The sequence below is a fragment of the Centroberyx affinis genome, unplaced genomic scaffold (genome assembly GCF_046629955.1).
Source record: "Centroberyx affinis isolate AG114_WGS23_722 - 3 ecotype Tasmania unplaced genomic scaffold, CSIRO-AGI_Caff_v1 ptg002187l_1, whole genome shotgun sequence".
In the NCBI taxonomy this organism is placed as follows: domain Eukaryota; kingdom Metazoa; phylum Chordata; class Actinopteri; order Beryciformes; family Berycidae; genus Centroberyx; species Centroberyx affinis.
The window spans coordinates 215,008-235,529 of record NW_027280495.1 but is presented as its reverse complement, the minus strand read 5'-3'; the positions used below and the strand labels follow the sequence as shown (position 1 = coordinate 235,529).

Here is a 20,522-nt window from a genome sequence, read left to right as displayed (position 1 = left end):
AGCACTTGCATGAATTGCACTAGCCTATCTGTAGTCGGCCAAACACTAACCATGAAAGGGAAAAATACATTTAAAGCCAGAAAATGACAGTAACAATGAGAAAAAAGTAAAGGGAAATTAATAGGTCTAATCCTCAGAGAAAACGATGTTCATTTTATTTTTCAAAGATTCACACATACTGCATAACAACAATCTGTATAGGCTGCAAATGTTTGTATATTGTGTTGTAAATAAAAACAATGGAATAATATCCTATAATTTCTTTTAGCTATATTTGAAAATGGGCCCATTTTTAATATTAAATAAAAATTGCCCCTTGCATGGGGCTTGGTAAAGTCAAAAATCACTGAGCTGAGTTTAGAGGTGCATATGAAACGATTAAAAAAAAAAAAAAAAAAAAAAAAAAGACCAGATCTCCAACAGAGATGGATGCGTGCCTGAGCTCAGGAAAAGCTCTTATTTTGCTGCAACATGAGCAGTGTACTATTTAATTTAACAACTTGAATGCATTCTCAAAACAGATGACCAAATACAATTGGTAAGAATCACACAAATTTTGAGAAGTGAGTGTCCTCCCCAATAGCTGTTGCTTCCATTCTATAAATGCAGTTTTCAGTATCCAACCAGCTTAATTAACTGAAAACATGGCAAATTTAAGAGTTGCAGAAAAGAAAGTTTTTAAATCATTAGCTAAGGCTATGACACATCATTCCAAGAAGGAATCAATCAATAAATCTTGAGTTTATATAGGGAAGGAAAGTGCCAACAAAGATAATCCATCCATAATCCATTCATTTTCCTGTGTTGACAAATACAAAATAGTCTCTTATAAACAATTAACTTCATGTACTGTATCAGTTGTTTTTAAATACATACGCTTATGAAGTATAAGCTATAATGTTTGTTGTAAAGAAACATTGTAAAAAAAACAATCAACAGCAACACAAGTAATTACAGTCAAAGGAAGATAGTTTTTAGGTGGAAATGGAATCCTTCTGTTTATTTCAGTGTACTCTGTAATATAATTTTACATACAACTCCATATGGAGAAGTCAAACTTTTCTCAACTAGCTTTGAACACAACCAGACTCTCCCTCCCCATCAGGCCTACATTGGTCGACTCTGACTGACATCAATGCAGCACACAGTTAACGGCAAGTGGGCATATACCTCATGACAAAACTGGTCAATATCTATGCAGAATATTACCAAACTGTTTCCCATACATCAAAGCACATCCTTCCACTTTAGTGATTAATTTGTTGGTGTTTGCGTGCTTTGTGAAATTATTTAATTCGCAGTGACTCAACAGGTAAAATGTCAGTGAATATGGAATATGACTACAGCACATTTGAGCTAAAGCTAAAGTCTCCTATCTAAAGTTACCTTTATCTCAGGTAGTAACTGCACTTTTAAACAGACAAGAGACTAAGAGATGAGACCACACTGTATGTCAGATACATTTTGATGAAAGCACAGCTGACTGTCCACTGCATTGATAGGAACCAGATTACATTATTGAACAGCAGCCTGACCAATGTAGTTGTCCGGGGAGTCGTACAGGCCTTAACAAACTCACATCAGCTAGGGAAGATGAAATGCATCATTTAGTTGAAAATGCGAGACACAGGTTACAGCACCCTATGCAGTTATTTTAGACCACCAAAGAAGCCCAGCCCTGGTTTCCAAGTACCAAAACATTCCCTCAGAAGCCAACTTAGTACAAATAAAAAAGGCACTTTATGTTTCGGTAAAGTGACTGCTTGAGAAAACAATACTTAAAATGACCTATTTCTTCATTTTCGTGTAAGAACACTAACAAATATATGAAAGTGAAAGTAAAAATATTCTCTTATGAAAGCTAACAAACAATACAAAGAATCAGCAGATGTAAAACAATTATATACAGTGTATTAGTATTAATAGTGCAGTATCATATCACATGATGTGTGGTTTGTCGGAATGGCTATTCTACAATATAACATGCATAGTGTAACTTAGCAACAACAAATCAGACTGTTGCTTTTGCATCAGTTAAGTTACATAACTGACATATAAGTGAAAGGACATAATGTAGAAACATTCAGCAGTTTGCATACGCAGAGAATCAGAAAGGATACATGTTAACTTTGATTCCTCTGGCATCACCACATCTCAAATGAGCACATCAAGTTCAAGTGGAAGGCAGTACTATAAAGTTGTATAGTTTTGTGTGTATATTAGTGAGATAAACAGAGCTCCCTTGTTAAATGTAGAAAAAAACATATACTGGTACTGCTTCTACTAAGATCAGGGTGAAGTTCTGAGAGGCATCTGGAGGATCCTGCCATGTAAAGGTGGGGGCATGCCACTGTTTCCATAACAAATACAGATCTGGACTGTGTTATTGACACGCCTTGCAATTTTGCTGATAATTCAATATTTCTTCAAAATATAAGGTAGTTTTTAATTTAAAGCACAGTTCTGATTCTGTGGTACAGAGTGATATGTCACTTATATTACTTACAAAGAATGAGTAAGAAAATATGATCATTCAAGAAGTATAAGATATGCTTGTTATTTGCAAGTCCAGATATTCTTTATCTTGCTGGTTAAAGATACCAATCCATATGAAGCCACAGCCAGTGTGAACATATAGATAGGAGAGAAAAGGGACTAATTTTTTGGTTACATTATTGCTGCTCTCTGGAATTGTTAGTTTTTGTTTGGTTCAGTGATTGCCATAGCCATTTTTCTATTAGCTTAGTTATTTTCCATTCTGCAGTGTTGAGAATCAGAATAATAAAGCTACAGATAAATAAAGGTTGTTATTTTTAATTCTACCCTGTTTTTGTAGAAATAATTAGCGATATTGCAAGGGGTGCCAATAACATCAACTGTAAAAACATGAGACTGAATCTGTCTCTGGAGTGTTTAAGTTGTCGTATTGCAGCATGTGAGATAGGCTTTGGTATACAGACTGAGGTTTTAACAGCATAGTGACAAGTCCTTGGTCATTTGCTCTGTGTCATATGTACTGTACATTTCTATACAGTTAAAGACAGTGCTCCCCCACTTGTTTCTAATGATCGTTTTGAAATGAGCTTGTATTTGCAGGGAAAAAAGGCTAACCAGAAATTAGACATAATGGCTGCAGCATAAATGCGACAGTGTGGTTCATGGCTCCTCAGTGGGCTGCAGCTGTATAAAGGCCAAACGTTCACATTACTTAACAAGTTTGTTTCATTTTAGCCGCTGTCATGTCTAAAGTTACAGAAGTACTGTATTGCATAATCTTTACAAAGAATAATTCTGTTCAGGCTGACTAAGCAAGCAATCAAGATAATCTCCAATTTAGTGTGTGTGTTGTTAGGTGAAGAGCTCTCCATGGATGTTACTGGTATTGATGGTGCTGAACTGGCAGGTAAATTTTGAATTGAATATTCTAGCTTGTACGCTGCTGCAGGGATGACAACTGCAAACCATTTGGTAGCGGAGAAAAATAGGATGGAGATGGTGCATTTAGTCACTACTGCTGAACCAGCGAGTTCGAAGGCAAGAGAACTATTTTGAAATAATGTCAAATGGGTGACATATCCCTTTAAGCCATGTTAGGCCACATTAAGCCCACATATATCCATTCACTTCTAATTCAGTCTTGACTGATTTGTTTACCTGAAATTTTCCACAGATGGTTCATGCAGTTTGACTTTGAGTTTTTACATTTTTAGTATTAGTTGATCAATACATCACAATAAACCTATGGTTTTATTAGTTTTTGATTGTGATTTAAAAAAACTTCTCTTAATGCACATTAATGATTTTTGCTCCATAGCCAGGGCTTATTACTGTCAATATTTGGTTTGATTTTGACCTCTACAATTGGATGTTGTAAAGTGTTGAAAAGTCTGTTTTTCCATTTTTTTTTACCTGCTTAGGGTGAGCTCACACTATTCAGTTTTTTGTAAAAATCCTAATAATAATAATAATAATAATAATAAAACACATAAAATGTATTTGAAAAAGCGGGTTGTGCAACTCACACTGTTTCTATGACGACCAGCAGCCTCTATCAGCAAACAGTACTTATGTCAAATTCTCAAATAGGCCGACTTACCACAAACTCCCACAACACAGCCAATGTGCCAACCTTTCTACCAGTACTGTCTCCAGTTTCATTCTGGTTGTTGTAGCCGGTCAGCTGCCAACATACCATGAAACTCTGCCTCTGCTTCACTGGTGATTAGTCGGCTCACAAAAAAGCTGACTTCACACATGTTCCTCAAAAACGTTGAACTTTTAGAAAGCACTCAACTCTACCAAAAACGAAATCAGGCACAGTAAGTTTAAAAGTTTCCCATTGACTTTCATGAAAAAAAGTTGCAGGCAGTTTAAAAAAAGCAGAATAGTGTGAACACACCCTCAGATCATCCCCTGAAAACGTGTTTGTCATGCTAACTGTAGTAATTACGTAGCATCAGGTTTTTTGGTAACACTTGCAGTTTGAGGAAAAGTAAACAGCGTCTAATAGTGTTTGTTATTTGTGGCTATATAGTAATGTTTGTTAATGAATTAATTTTACACTCAGATTAGGCTGAACGTTTTAGAAAAATAGCATTAAGTACTGCTTCAAAGGGCTGGAAAACACTACAAAACTTTCAAAACTGGTTTCGACTGAGGGCTGCACACGTTAAGATTTCATAAAGTCCTCGATCGGAGCCAGTGTCTGAGGATTATTTCTAAAATATGAAGACCTGTCTCAGACTTGTTCCAGTCTTTAGTATAAGTTTGCCTGAAGGAGAACAGTGATAAAAGGCCACAGCCACAACATGGCGCTCCTAAAATGATATTTTTTCCCCATGTTCATCAGGTTCATCTTGGGCCATCTAATGAAAAGCCACTTCTGTTTAACCTTGGAGGCATAATTGCTTAATAGATCATTTTGTTTTTCACATTACCGTATTCTCTTAATATACACAACTTTGACGGATAAATATTGTCATTCACACTTAGATCCCTCTCTTGGTCCATTGCATTTTCATTATGAGTTAAACCCTCAAACTTGTATCAAGTCTTTTCCTTAAATCTCAATGTAAAATGTTCAGGTTTGGTCTTTGAGAAGCCTGAGGCAGAGCCGATCCCCGAGGTTAGCCCTGCTCCAAACTCTCCACCACCTGCACAGCAGAGTATGTGGGTGCAGGCGCCTGCCGGGTAAAGAAGGAAGCCGCTCTTTTCGGCTTCAAACGCTTAATTTCTTTCCCTGAAAGACGACAAGAGAAAAAAGTATTAAAATAGCACATATCATCTCTATCAACTCTTATCATCCAGATTAGCATCACCTATTAGTATTTGACAATACAGTGACTGAAAAATAATTCTGATTGGGAGATTTTCTTGGCACAGAGTATCAGACTCAATAACAGTTGTTTGACTAAAATGTGAAGGATTTCACATTTCAAAATCCAATTTCAATAAAAAAACAATAAACACTTTTCTTTAAACCCGTTAATTCTACCGTGCTCACCATTGTCCACGTAGCTAATGGTGTTGAGCGAATGGACCCGACTGCACACAACACTGCTTTGCCTGCGCAGTTTCCCGCGCTGTCCCCCACGTCCTTTCTCGTTGCTGCCATCTTGTCCAGCAGGCTGCTGAGACAGACCGACCTCGCCATCAGCTTCAGCTGCGGCTCCGCCCTCCGCCGCAGACTTCAGCTCCACACAGAACTCAATGAAGCCACTCATGAGCTCCGCCTGGTGGACAAAAGAAAATTAAAGGTGAGTAACAGTTTGTTAGTCAAATTAGACCCATTGGGCTATTTCTTGGCAAAATACATGGGGAAATTTAATTAATATGATTAGATATTGAAATTGTTAGTATTTCTTTCATTTATTTCAATAGTTGAGCTCCACAATGACGTCCCAATGGTGAACCACAGGCATGTACTCTTCTAATGTCTCTTACAGTAACAGGACTGGCTGTGATTCTGTTGAGCAGGGTACAGGGTCGCCAGTCTTGGATTAGAGCCTGGTGTGATTATGTTTTATCGCTGCTTCTACTGTTATGTAAGAGCTCTTCACCATCTGGTGGCTCAGACAATCTTTTCCACAATGATCAGGCTACCTTCTCTGACGACACACAAAGCTTGTAACAACGGTTAGAATTTACAACAATTACATTTTTGTGAAAGAAAAAGTAAAAAAAAAAATGATATATATTATATAAGATTATATATGTTTTTAAACATAAGTGCAATAGGGTTCTTATGGAGTTTCAATCCAACAACCGTCCCGTCCCCGAGTTGCAACTGGTTAGGTGTCAACAAGTAACACCGACTGTTGCTCTTCTGCAAACTTAAAATATTTTAAATTTGAAGCACAGAAAGCAGATTAACCAAATAGGTGAAGCTCCAAAAAAAAACACCAAGCACTGCACTTTTATACACACACCAGCATAAGCTCTTCCCTTACTGAAAATAATTGAAATAAGGCACTGATACACAGAAAAAGAATAATAGAAGACTTTACACACAACCTCAGCCTATTTTCCTTTAAAATTTATTTTTTACATGGCTTGATATCAAATGATCATGATTTTCTTACTTGATTTCACAACAGGTTTCCTTACTTGTTTTGAGTAGATCTTCAGCAACTTGTTGACAGGGGTGCCAGCTTCCTCTCCATCAAATTCTAGCCAAAGAATATGTGAGTCCCCCTCCTCCTCGGGGTAGCTGTGGTCCCAGGACAGCTCGCTGAAACGCAGGCCAAGAAGCACATGCTGCAAGGAAATGAGTTCAAGAAGAGAATTGAGGGTAGCCTTTATGAAAAAATGCAAAATCTTTCTCCCTGTCTTTTATCTTCTTCTAAGCAACGAAGCTCATAAAAGCTGTAAAGTGAGAAACATAGTATTGTATCTCTGTTTACCAAAGCTGTCAACCCAACAGAATACAACACTCACCTTCTCTTTGATATCCATCACATATACTCCCTCCAGGCTGATCCCAACGTTGACAGCTTTGCGTCCTCCCCTCTGGAGGATCCCTTGCACTGGCTTGTCAATCTCCCCAAAGAAGAAAGCACACCTGTTTAGGCAGTTATGTTCATTAAATTCACATAAACATTGAATGAGTCAAGATATGTGGGTAATGTGAGGCGTCTAAGAAAATACTTTCAACTTAAAAATTCATTCAATTCAAACTTTTACAAATTCATACCCATAGTAAGGCAGAGTGTGGCATTTGTTGAGGTACTGGTGTAGGAGCTGTGAGGGCTCGGGAGGGCTGCCAGCAGATGTGCTGATCCTTCTGTACTCCTCCAACAGGTTTTGCTCCAGCGCTGCCTGACGGCTCCCTTTCCCTCTCAGGGTAGAGAACAAACCTCCACCCCCCATCGCAACATGTGCAGGCAGGAAAGAAGACAGCTTCTTTTCTCTGTGGCAGGCAGATGACAGAAAATAGTCGAGTCAGTGTGAAAACATGGTGCAATATGTAACGAAGTGTTGATGAGATGTCACAAATTGAATACTCATGTTCAGATTTGCATAAATGGCATCTTCTCTCCACAGAGCTGAGCTCTAGATTTTCTTCAATTTACAAAATCAATCTGTTGCCCATTTGGAGTTTCACTTCACCTTTTCCTTTTTCTGAGCCGCTCTGTCTTTATGATTAACAAGATATGTAAAAGATGCCGGAGGCCAAGTGTGCAGCTTTCAAGTTGTCAATATATCTGTGCAGTACCTAGCCTATTGCATTGATGTACTGTACTATTTTGCTATTTTGTGTTTAATCTTTACAAAAGAGTCTCTTCATTTCTCTGATTCTTGGCTTTGAACAAAAGAAATGTGAAGTGTGACAGCAGCATTTTTAAAGCTGGGCTGAGTGCTTGGAGAGAACATCCACTTGGTACGGATAATGTTTTTGTTCTGAACCCATCTGATCATGTTGTGATATTATCCATATTCAGAGAACTGTAGCTGACAAAATCACACACTGCGTATGTTAGCCTACATTCCTTTGGTGTCATTAAGACCATGTGTTCTGGAAAGACTTAGTCAGAGCCTACATTTACATAGTCCGCTTAGAGCAGTTCTCCCTTAACTCATCTATTTTCTCTCCTCTCACACACAGGAGGGCGTCCCAAAACCCCTACCAAGATCACTACAGCTTCTTTCCTTTCCTCAGTCTCCACCACTCATATCCTACCAAGAAAAAAATGGGTGAGGGAAGGAAGGGAGGAAAGGAAAAGAGAAAAGTAAGAGAAGAGCTCTGAAACTGGGACAGCTTCTGTTCTTCAGCGTCATAAAGACGTCGACTGATGAAGACCATCTTATTAGACGTCCTCTGATATGATGATGAAGTAGTCATCAAGTTCCAAGTAATTGTATTATGAGGGTTTATATTTTCATATCATTCCAAGAGTTGTGTTTTTCTCCTGCTAACTGAGAGGCATAGAATTTGATTGGGCTATACTGGGGACACATCAAACATCTTATAATTTACTTCCTGGAGAGTATACACTTGAGTGCCTTCTCTCATTTCCTCTATTATTGGGACAGCTGGCAACATGGCAATTGATTTCTGGGTCACAGAGAAAAATGAAGGAAATGAGAAGTGATCTTTGGACTTGTGGGACGAAGACTTAAAGCTGTTTCACACCGGTGCGACACGAAAATGCGGGATGGATTTGCGGAATATTCATGTGGGATTTTTCCGCATGTGAAGCTTACACACCGGGTCCGGTGCGACATTTTTGCATTCTAGTGTTCCAATTCCGCAGCAACAGAAAAAAAAAATCCTGTTTATTATCTGAGAGAAAATGGACATAGAAAGTAGCAGTCACAGCAACGTTATCTTCATTCTTTTACACAGTAAAAAGAGGAGAAAGTGTTGGGCCCATCCTATTTTGGAAAGGCGGATGGAACACAGAGAGTTTATAGGCTCATCCAGGAGCATGCCAATAACTATCATACTGAAATATGTAGGCTGTAACACAAAGGTCATTCAATAATCAAACTTTCTCCACGATTCAGCAACAACAGTGCTCACACTAAAGCCTATAAGTGATTATTTATTTTACTTATGGAATCGGTATGTATTTTTTATAGTTATGGCTCTTGTAGCCTAAATAAAAGTTTAAAATGGTATAATATCATTGGGGTGTTTAGGACTACTCATTAGTCCATGATGAATATTTATAATTGAAACCAAACGAATATAGAAAAGAAAGAAGGAGACCATGGAGAGATGGATCACTCAGCTTTTGTCTGGACTACAGGCTTCTGCAGCCAAGCAAAGACCAACAGACCGCATCAGTAACCTATTGTAGCCTATAGGGAAAAGCACCACAGCCTACCTCAAATCTTCATCTTTGGAAAAAAAAACATCGCAACGAAATCAGCATTAATTTCTAAAATACAATATATACGGAGGCGCAGCCATTACTTCAATATATTAAACATTACTGGCACATTGCCAAACGTGCTTGAGCAACAAAACGGCACAAAGAACTGAGCAATTAAATGATAAAACAATAATGAACTATAAGGTATTTTAAAAAAACATGACAGGCTCTTTCAATCATCGTGAATTTACTGCATGGAATCCTTGGAATGCGCCATTACGCAGCGCTCAGCTCACGTTTCCTACAGCCGACCTTAGTGTTATACTGTATAGTGTTAAATCATAGGAAATAACCAGTATTGATAACATTTGCTAAATGTGAAATATTTGTAGATATATAATGAGCTCTGTCCATTAAATGCTTTTGGGGACGTGCTTTACGCACAGATGTCCCATGGAAATACAGAAGCACAATATTGCGCAATTAATCTTTCAGTTTATCCACAGACAGAATATCTCACGTTTCATGTCCAGGAGCTCTGTGTCTCATCACACTGTTGTTCTAAAAGTATGCAATCATATGTGTGAAATTACTTTACATGGAGTTTTGATGGCGCTGAGTTGGTCAGTGGAAGAAAGGAGGAGAAGGAGAGAGAGAGACTTCACATCTGTCTACCAGCGCCCTGTAGCCCGTCATACTGGTGTAATTTGCAGGTATGTTGCAGGGAGAAAATTGAAAAAATTTATTTAGGTACAATACCTGTTTTTTAGAATTCTGAAAAGGCCTTTAAAGCGAGACCATAGTATTTCCAGTGTTTCAGAAATTGAAATTTAAAATCTCAATACCAGCCCATGGCCTTTCTAGTGTTAATAGAAAAAAATACACCAAAATACTGATATTACAATGGTTAAAAAGCCTATGCAGTGGATTTTACATGACATGGTGCAAATCGACCCTGAGCAATGACTTGCAGTGTGTGTGAGGTGAAACCAGTTGCTGTTCTGGCTACAGCTGTGGAGAAAATAGATCATAGTTTACATATGTTGTCTGTGAAGCGCTACCATACCCTCAGTTTGGCAGGCGATAATTTAATTTGTGCCTATAGTATATCTACTGTATATTAGCCTTCCTAGTCCACTGTATGAGTGAACGTGGATCAGAGTGTGCCTCTGCCTCACCTGCGCGTAAAGGCGCACAGCCTAACCATCATCCCTGTACCCAAGCCTTTTAGCGATCGAAAGCCACACATATGTATTTCAGCCTGGGACAACGTTTGAAAATATGACATCATAGAAAGCAAAAGATTTCATTGGTCAAGTGTATATTTTCACAGATGGAATGCCGCAGAAGACAAAGTGGTTCAGAATTTTTTTCTTGCCACATGAAAGTACCGCCCAAGCTTCCATTATAACCCACAAAATCATTTTTTGTAAATCTCTGTGCGAGTAATCCGCACCGAAATTCGCACTCGGTGTGAAAGAGCTTTTAGTCTCCAGCCAGACTTTGAGGTGTCTAATATTTAAACAGTTACTGCAGCCAACAGATAGAATGTTAAGGAGGATTATATGTTGAAAATAATTTTCCTCAAGGAAAATGTTATTTATCTTCCCAGCAAATAGCACTAACTTGAACATGAAAGTGAAATATAACATTAAGGACAGAACAGCAATGCTCTTTCAATTCCAAATAAACTCATTGCAAGTTGCATGAGTCTATTTTAATCAGTCATTCATCCATTAACATTGTGTCTATAGAAGCTTTCATGTGTTTAGGTTCTGTTATTTAAGTTATGGAGGAGACAAAATGGGGCTCATGCATTTCACAGCTGGTACTTGAGTAACTTCAATGTTTTTTTTTACCTGTTTATACTTCAGTCATACATTTCAGGGCCAACTTTAGAGGTATGAAGCTATCTCTAATGATCTACACGCCCCTAGTCTTTTGTGTTGTTGTTGTTGTTGTATGCTATTGGTTAGAGAAAATGTAATCTTGTTTACACCCCCTTTGCTATCAAAGCCCCTATAAATATGTATGAAAACCAAACTATAAACCAAGCTTTATAACTTACTTTATAATAGTAGTCAGTTTTTGGCTGTCCAGACCAATTCCCTCATTGAGGGCGAGCGACAACGCTCCGAGACCGGTCCAGTGCTCAGGGTCACAGGGGTAGCGGCCTGTGAGGATGTTGCTCCTGGCCTCTTCATACAGCAGCCTCAGCACTCCCTCGTCATCCATCTGCTCGAGGGTGACAGGATGACAAAGCACATTCCATTTAGCAGGAAAATTAGCTTGAAGGTAGTTTCAGTTTACACATGATATCAATAAATAGAAATGCTTCTTCCATCAAATGTAAAACAAGAAAATACGTTTGTGCCAGCAGTATGTATGGAGCCAGTGAAATGGCAACGTTAGCTTACAGCAATGCACAATTATGAACAATGCAGTCTTTGGTGTTTGTCTGGCTTCCACAGGCATTAGCCAAACATTTTCATTAAAGCCCCAATCTGCTTTTTTTGAGTAAACCAATTAACTAAACTTGGAATCTTTATGGGTACGACTCACTGATGGATAAAGATGTTTCCAAAATTTTCAGATTCCACTGCAACTCAAAGTCCATTTTGGTTAACAATAATAAGCTAAATTTGAATAAGATACTTTCATTTTTATATTTTTAAAGTACTTTTAAAATCATGTTATTAGTCAAACACTCAGTCACTGCATAAATAACTCAGTCAATGTACTTTAGAGCAAAAACGTTTTTAATTTATGTAAATATAATCAATGAGAGTTGTGGGGCTAAAGTGGCAAAAGGCAATTTATCTTTTCCCAGAGAATGAGACGGTTTCACAAAATCACAGTGAATCAGGGTTAATGGTACCTGTAGCTCTTTAGACTTGGGATAAAACACATTCCGCCTGTATTGGAGACATGGTTCATCTTGGAGAAAAAGAAGAGGACAATGAGTGCATAAAGGCAGTAAAAAACAAACAAACAAAAAAAAAACATGATGGCAGATATGCAGCTTAGGACAAGTGATTAAAGTTGACTATTATTTCAAAAAAAATAACTGGAGTTGTTGTTCAATTAAACAGATGTTAAAACTTGGATTTTTTTGCACTCCAGAGAAACAGCTTTACTGAGAAGCTGTGCAGTTAATCCAAACCTGAGCAGAGTTGAGCGCAGTGCAAGAAAGCAGAGTGCAGTGAGGCTAGAGTGACGAACACAGTGATGTGAGGTGAGGGTGAGCAGCACACTGGAGTGTCTGCCACTCAAGCCCACTCCAATCCACTCTGTTCCTGCTCATTCCTGTAATATTCGATAGGCAGAAATCACTCCCCATAAAACCCTTTAATAATCCCATGCTTTACTGCATTAAAGTAATAATCCACATGATTGTATTTTTTTATTCTTTTTTTTTTTTTTATTCTGGCCCTGTTCAACCATGGCGGCTATCATTGCTCATGCCAACTACTCAGTTCTTTATTTCAAACAAACCACTGTTGCTGAGTGCCAAAAGATTGTTTTCCAGAAAGAAGGTACTCACTCATGGGTGTCTACAACACTAAATGTAAAAGCTTTCATGAACATCAGTATTGTGTTATATTGATCGGTGATACAGTGGCAAAAAGGAAATATATTTACATGAAAATGTCAGGAATTATTACTTTATTTTTTGGGCTTGTTCCCTGAGGTGGGGTATTTGTCTTTTCACATGCCACAGGGAGTTGAGTCTGCAGAGTGCGGTGCAGAACAGTGTACCTGGAGCTGGGAGGAATTTTGTTTTTGTGTTTTGCTCAAGGACACTTCAGCAGGGCTGGCACTCGCCCTCATAGGGAATCAAACCTGGGACCTTCTGGTAACAGGACAGTCCCTCAAACCATTAGGCCACATTTTGCAGGACTTTCTACTCACTGTAGTGGGAGTAGGAATGTTACAGGAATGATGCAGTTTATAACTGCTGGTCATACTCTGAAACTATGACAACCAGGCCTGGTTATATGTAAAGAATGCATTCTGCATAAAACATAAACAGAGATAAAAATGGATACATAGCAACCACTGACAGTACCTTTTTCTTTTATTTACCTGGAGTTGGTTACTAAGCATAAACAATTTATGAGTGAGCTTCAAATCCAGAAGGAGCTGCTACAGAAAAAGAAACAGGCCCTGCTCCACATACACTGACACAGACAGACCAGGCTCTCACCTTGTGATATGTCATCCTCCGAGGCCTCAGTGAAGCGATACAGTAGGTCCTGCCACTGCCGACACAATTTGTATGGCTGATGCCTTGGCTTTAACTGCAATTCTGAGAAATCGGGGGAAAGTAAAGATGATACAGTAAGATGTGTGTGCTTTTCTGCTCTGCTTCTTGTGCCCTTCGCCAGTGTGGTACTGGAGCTGGTCACATCAAAGTGAGCCCACTCAAATCATAACAGTACATGGTTATTTCAAGGAAAGAAAAAGCAATTGATTCTCTGTGACTGACTAGACCTTACCGATTCAAATTTTTTTTTCTTCACATTGACGATTTGTTATTGTAACAGTTGCAATAACAGCTATTGTAACAGTTGCAATGAATCAACCATTTTGTAGCACTTTATTCAAAATTCAGGCATAGCCTACAAACCCTGTTTGTAGAACAGATATGTCATTAGGCTTGTTCTACGTGGCTGCAGGCATGTAGGCACTGAGCCCACCTGACTTATCTGCAAAGTGAAAAGGTACAGCCAAGTATTTTGGATGGCAAATTATTTCTATTTCAATTCAACATTATTGTCCCCGAGGGGAAATTCTTCTTGCAGTCAGGTCAAAATTTGTATTGGTAACACTTTATAATAACCATCATTAATAAATGGTAAATTGATAGTTAATTAAACTTTAGTTAATAGTTATTTTACTGTTAACAAACAATTAAATGATCATTAATAATGTTTACTAATTATTAGTAATGCTATAATTTATGTTATTTTATCATTAGTTTGTGTAATATAAAATCATTTGTTTATAAATTATATATTGTATCATAGCTGATAAGAGACGGTAAAAAGGGTAAAAAGCTATGATACAATATATAATTTATAAACAAATGATTTTATATTACACAAACGAATGATAAAATAACATAAATTATAGCATTACTAATAATTAGTAAACATTATTAATGATCATTTCATTGTTTGTTAACAGTAAAATAACTATTAACTAAAGTTTAATTAACTATCAATTTACCATTTATTAATGATGGTTATTATAAAGTGTTACCTTTGTATTTAAAGATCAATCAGGCAATGCAGGAGCTTCACTTGCCTGTTTTTTGTTTTTTTTTCTATTTCGAATACACACACACACACACACAAACACACACACAATCATTATGATGTATCCCCCTTATGCAAACTATGACACCATGTCTAGACCTGTCAAATACCTCTGTCACTGCTGATCCTATAGATGCAGCTACTGTGTTTGTGAGTAAGATGGACAAAAGAGAGAATGCACACAAGCATCACTGACTATGTTTACATGAATGGAGCAACCCAGTTATTGGCCATACTCCGGTTAAGGTCGAGTTAAGTTGTCTACATGAACCTTTGAGTACTTGACGATTAAGTATCCCTGTTGTCATGAATAAACCAGTTAACGGAATATTCCCGTCCACCTGCAGTGTCCCGCCCACAGATAGAACCGTTCACCAGCAAAAAAGTATCAAAATCTGTGCCGCCAGTTATCCCCTCCCTGTTTGACTTTCTATTACAGGGGGAAAAAAAACAATCCCAAAAACAAGTGCTGCTCGCCGCCATGTTTTTTGTTGACATCAAAATGTACCCATAACGCTTTATGAGTCAGAGTTTGCGCAGACGGCGCACATCAAAAGTGAAAGGAATAAGATGTTTACATACTGCAGTAACCTGTTCAGTATTGGAGTAAACAGGACATCTTAACCAGGTTTCTCATAATAGGAGTGTGAGCTTAACGGGGCTTTTCTAACCAGCGTTATGATGTTTACATGTATCAACCCAAAACCGGGTTACTTGAGCAACCAGGTTAAGAACAAAATTCTCAGTGCATGTAAATGTAGTCACTGATTTGCCTGTCCATCCCCTGCCAGCCCCCTCCCCACCATCCGGACTGGAGTGCATATACATGTGGCTACAACAATGACTTACTCTGGCCAAAGTGGTTCCCATCCAAACTTACTACTGCTGTACTATGGCAACCGCAATGAAATTATATGCTCCATCCTTTGTTAGGAAATCACTGTATCTCAGTTGAAAATCACAAAAACACTGATGAGTGTGAAAAGTGTTGCAAAAAAGCTTCTTACCAAGCAGGGGGGAGCAAAGCCAGAAGGCGAAAGCCTCCTGTGCAGAGTCAGGAATATGGAGAGCCTCACGAACACTGCGGCCCAACTCCTGCACATTGACGCTGCCAACCCCTTCCACACATAAGTGTACAGCACTGTCACCAATCAGGTAGATAAGCACATCTTGAGCTGCGTGAAGACACAAACAAACATTAACAAAAATTGTATTTAGTTTATTGACGACAAATAAGTGAAAACAAAATCATATTGAAATTTAGGTAGCTTTAACTTTTACTTTAAAAAGACAGTTAGCTACAGATAAAAATGATAATCTTTAGAATATATTGAGGAGTTTTAACCTCCAAGAGTCATATTCATATTTACCACGGGTAAGTGTTGCAGAAGAGGCAACACTTCCTCTTTGCGAGTGATCATCTGATGATTCTGCAGGAAAACTGCACTCATCTCCTTCCATTTCTAGTCTGAAACATAAAGACCAAACTCAAAAATTCTACCACAATACAAGATAATATTAGCATTACAACATAACTATTTGATACCCACATAGGATTCCCACTCTTTACGGAAATTATTTTGCTGGAAACCAGGATGATATAACTTGATATACTTACTTAGTTACATAACAACTTGATATACTCAATCTTTGAGTAAACAACAAGATAAGTAAATCTGTTCATTTATAAAACAACTGCAAAGTTTGTTTTGTGGATGTTGCTAAAAGTACACCGTTTACATCCTTTTTCCAAATTGTTTACTTCCTTTTTGTAACATAAGCTATGACACGCAAACCGCACACTTGGCAAAGCTGTAACAAGCCCCTAACTTGAATGGCTTGCTGGAAAGATGCTGGAAAGATTTGTGTCACCCCATCCCTTGTTTGCATCAAACAAATTCTTCTAAATTTCTGCTAAATGCATTAGCAGCAACAGCATCTCACTTTTGGTACCTTCCACATAACCATTTGCTTGCCCAATAGGTACTGACCAACAATAAAAGGTGCAAGGGCAAACACACAAGGGCTTGTGGTGTGCAGCTTGTATGTCCTCGTATGCATGTCGGAAATGGGACTCCCTATTTTCACACCATTTCACCCAGGGGAAGTGCTTTATGTCTTACAGTACGTCAGACTGAGTGGCATGTGCATGATCCATGTCTGCTGTGCATTCTCACACTCAAACTCAAACCTTCTAGCAGACTCCAATTCATATGAGGTTACAGTTACAATTTTTTATGGATTTTGAATGGTTTGCTGTACATTATCGCTCTCATATACATTTAGAAGGCCAACGTTGTTAATGACCGGCTCACAGCTAATGAACAGCATGCCGGTCATTATTACACTTATTGCACGGCTACTTAACAAATGCATCAATGCATTAACCGTTATTAAGAAATAACAATTTCAAATAATTTTATTACAACCTGAAGCAACTTACAAACTTCCACCAAAAAATAGTTCAGCAGGACTGGCAACCAAAGAAATGTCTGTAGCTAACATCCATGGGATACACTAGTTAGTAACAGAACTACAAACATAGCAACAAAACCAAAACCAGTGAGATTGACATTCAGCATCTAACTAGGAATCAAGTTTCATGCTCTCCAAATACATCAAACTGAATATTGGAAAAATCTTCCAAGTTTCTAACCTGCCAAGTGTTTGTCTGCAGTAATCAAAGAGCAACATCTTTTTGGCATAAATAATCACTAGTTAATTTGATTATAAATCAACAAAATGGACCAGACTTCTTGACTGCAGAGTGATGATTAGATGTAAAACAGTGGTCTGTAATTCAGAAATTATCTGAATGTCTTCACTGGCCAATCAGAATTGAGTATTCAGTAACACTGTGTAATAATTTTCCTCTTGATTCACCCTTACAGGACTTATTTTGCGTTATTTTACTGGCTCAATGTACATTATGCCTTACTGAGACTATATATTTAGAAAAACAACATTGTTATTAAAACAAATTAGGGGGAGGCACTAAATAATAACATGCAGGACAAATTTTATTTCCATCAACTGGAGCTCTACACACGCAATCTTAACCATGGATCACTGAGTCTGTCAATATATTCAATTGTAAACATTGCTAACATGAGTCATTCATTACATCGTCACTTCATGTGCAAGTACTTGTTCATGTGCATCTTACAACAGCAACATGGAAGCACTGAAAGAGATCTACATTATTGCACATGGAAATAAATTTGTACACTTTATACTGTTGAAATCTGAATTCACAAAATAGTCCAATTATCAGAATATTAAGCGCAACAAAGTTAGCTTTGTACATTTGTACCCGCACATAAACAAAGCAGAGCAGAAACACAATGTGCCAGAAAGCGCAGAGGCACATGCAGCACCCGCAGAGGGTTGCAGAGATGGTTCACAGACTGAAAAAAGGAACTATGTACCAGGGTTGGAGATGCTGCAGATATACTGATTGGCTAGTCAGAGAGGCGGGATTTCCAGTGAAAACACTATTTTGCTTTCATTCTGGCATTATATACAACTCATTCAAAGATAGATTTGAAGAGAGGTTAGTGGAGCAAGTTCACTAGGTTTGGCATCTCCACAACCCATCTTCTAGCGATTACAAATGTTTTTATGCAACTATGAATTCCTGGCAAGAAATTGCTTTTGCAATGCAATGCAGTTTTGCAATGCAATACTAAGTGCAACACTATAAATGATGATTGTTACGTTCTTGGTTAGTACCACAATGTGAGTAACTTATCATTCTTTTCTCAGTCGGGAGAGATCAGCTCCAGAGCTCTTGTCAGCTGCAACCCTGCAAGTGTAACATCAACACTTGCATACGCACTTTGATCAGCCCCAGTGTGAAGTTTATGTGTGGAAAGAATGGACTGAAAAGGGTGAAGACTGGGATTCAGGGGTCCCATGCTTGCCTTTGCTTAGGGCCCCAAAATCAGTGAGTCTGCCCCTGGGTGGGAGTCTGCATAACATCCAGCAGCACAAGCAGAACAGACCTCTAAATCTCCCACTTGAACCAATGTTTACTGCTGTTGATATCATGCTGCTTAATTGTAACTAGCCCAAAGGGTCTCAATATGTCACTATTATTCAGTTACATTTATATTGTATTAAATTGCATCTTCGTACCCAAAAAGTTCCAGGGGACGATTCAACAGTACTAAACAAGACAAGATTGAAAGCGCCCTTAAGAACAATCGTGCTAGCTAAGTAATGACATGTTCAGCACATTTGTCACAGTATTATTTTGGTATTTTAATGTCGCATACATTTCAACTACCAATTGGTGACAATGAGACATAAATATCCCTTTGATCACAAAAGTAGCTACTTTTTGTCGCTCTATCCAATAAAGTTAGCTACATTATTTCAGTCGAGCTTGTCTTATGTACTGTGTAGCCGTTAGCTAGCAAGTGAAGGAACAAAATGTCCTCTGTTGTCCACCTACCCTGATATTTCTGGTGAAAATCCCTCCACTCAAGGCGTATTCTCTAGATGGGATGCTGCCAGTTTTGGAAATACTTCTCAATAAGTAAATTTACGGTTCGTTTTTAGTTTCCTGGCTAGCCAGTTGTCTAAAACTAGCTTTCCGGGCAGCTGCAACAGTTACAGTGATGTGTGACTGGCGAAGGATTCGCTCATTTTGAACCACACTTCGTTGGGTGTGACAATCACTCCAGTCACTGGGGAAGCAATGAAGGAATATGCCATTAATTGAAGTAGCCATTGAAACAGTTCAGAGTAAATGCCTTCCACAGAAGATTGTTTGAATGTAAACTGATTCACCGTGACAATTGTGACTGGTTGTTTTTAGTGAATTTGGATGCAAATCACATAGAACCTGAGAGCTGTAACAATCCTTGTAGAAGTATGTCAAGTCATAGTTTTAACTCATATTCACCAGTTACAGTGGAAGTCTGCCTTGCCCCTTCTTCACATTGGGCAACTGAACAAAACGAGGGAGATAAATCAAAACATTGCTCTCCACGGAACAAGTTCGAAAGGCTCAGATCCCGAAAATGACTCGAAAATTTCAGTCGAGTCGAAAATGCAGAGAGCGTCGTCACGTTGTCACATGTTTGAAAACGTCACCGCAACTGTGTTTACGTACGCAGGGCCCAGATCACTGGAAACATTTGTTTTTCTCTCCCTACCGCCTTGTAGGCTACTGAAAGTTAGCCATCTGTTATGTAATGCTAACAAATTCATTCAAATGAGTTTTTTTTTTTTAATCCGTGCTAAATTATTCATTAACAAACATAAATTTGCAATTAAAGTGGCCTACAGAAACTTGATGTTTCTATTAAGATTTCAATATCTTATCGAGTCTCTAAAAATGGTTAATAATAAGAAAAATGTAGACCTAAACCTTTTAAATCATTAAATGAAATATTTACTGATGTAATCTAAAAATAGGCCTATATATATAAAGTAAATACAAAGTGTAATATGTTATATTAGCATTTAATTTATTTGTTTGTTTGTTTTTTTTACTTTTTTTTTTATTGTATCATTTATTTCAGTTATAGGCTCATTATTTTAGTTTTTTCTAATATGGTGATGTATACAAATATATGTTTTATTACCTTTATGATGTTGTAATGCATTATCCTCAGGGGCGGTTGGTCTTAGGCCCCACAAAAGACAAGAATAGAACTAATATAAACTTTTTAATCAATTTAAAAAGAAATGTACTTATTGAAAAACACCCCTCTTTTGTTACAATAAAGAATGGATTAAAAAGGGAGAGGGTTGTAATTCCCCATGCTTTCTTTGCAAATCACTAATTTAAAACCAAAAATTGTCTCTCTGTCTGTGAATGTCACATATTCCCAGACTGCATGTTCCCCAGAGTATTCACCTTTGCTTAAATTGC

At 37.9% G+C, this 20,522-nt stretch overlaps 1 protein-coding gene across 1 annotated transcript; it reads right to left on the bottom strand.

Annotated features, from left to right (window-relative positions):
• Positions 1-432: 432 nt before the first annotated feature.
• On the bottom strand, positions 433-19,232 carry frmd8 (FERM domain containing 8). Its single transcript, XM_071532382.1, has 11 exons — positions 19,095-19,232; positions 16,009-16,106; positions 15,646-15,813; positions 13,525-13,626; positions 12,196-12,254; positions 11,386-11,552; positions 7,193-7,408; positions 6,937-7,060; positions 6,607-6,756; positions 5,504-5,732; positions 433-5,239 (listed from the first exon to the last, which is right to left on the bottom strand). Exons 2-11 carry the CDS (start codon positions 16,097-16,099, stop codon positions 5,127-5,129), a joined length of 1,419 nt encoding a protein of 472 aa, XP_071388483.1. The 5' UTR covers positions 16,100-16,106; positions 19,095-19,232; the 3' UTR covers positions 433-5,126.
• Between the last annotated feature and the right edge of the window lie 1,290 nt (positions 19,233-20,522).

What these genes read in the sequence shown, in the direction of transcription:
- frmd8 (XM_071532382.1), bottom strand. Translation starts at nt 16,099, where the DNA reads ATGGAAGGAGATGAGTGCAGTTTTCCTGCAGAATCATCAGATGATCAC. An exon ending in TGAAGATCTACTCAAAACAA is followed by an intron (nt 5,733 to 6,606) that starts GTAAGGAAACCT and finishes TTTGTCCACCAG; the next exon opens with GCGGAGCTCATGAGTGGCTT. An exon ending in CATTAGCTACGTGGACAATG is followed by an intron (nt 5,240 to 5,503) that starts GTGAGCACGGTA and finishes GTCGTCTTTCAG; the next exon opens with GGAAAGAAATTAAGCGTTTG.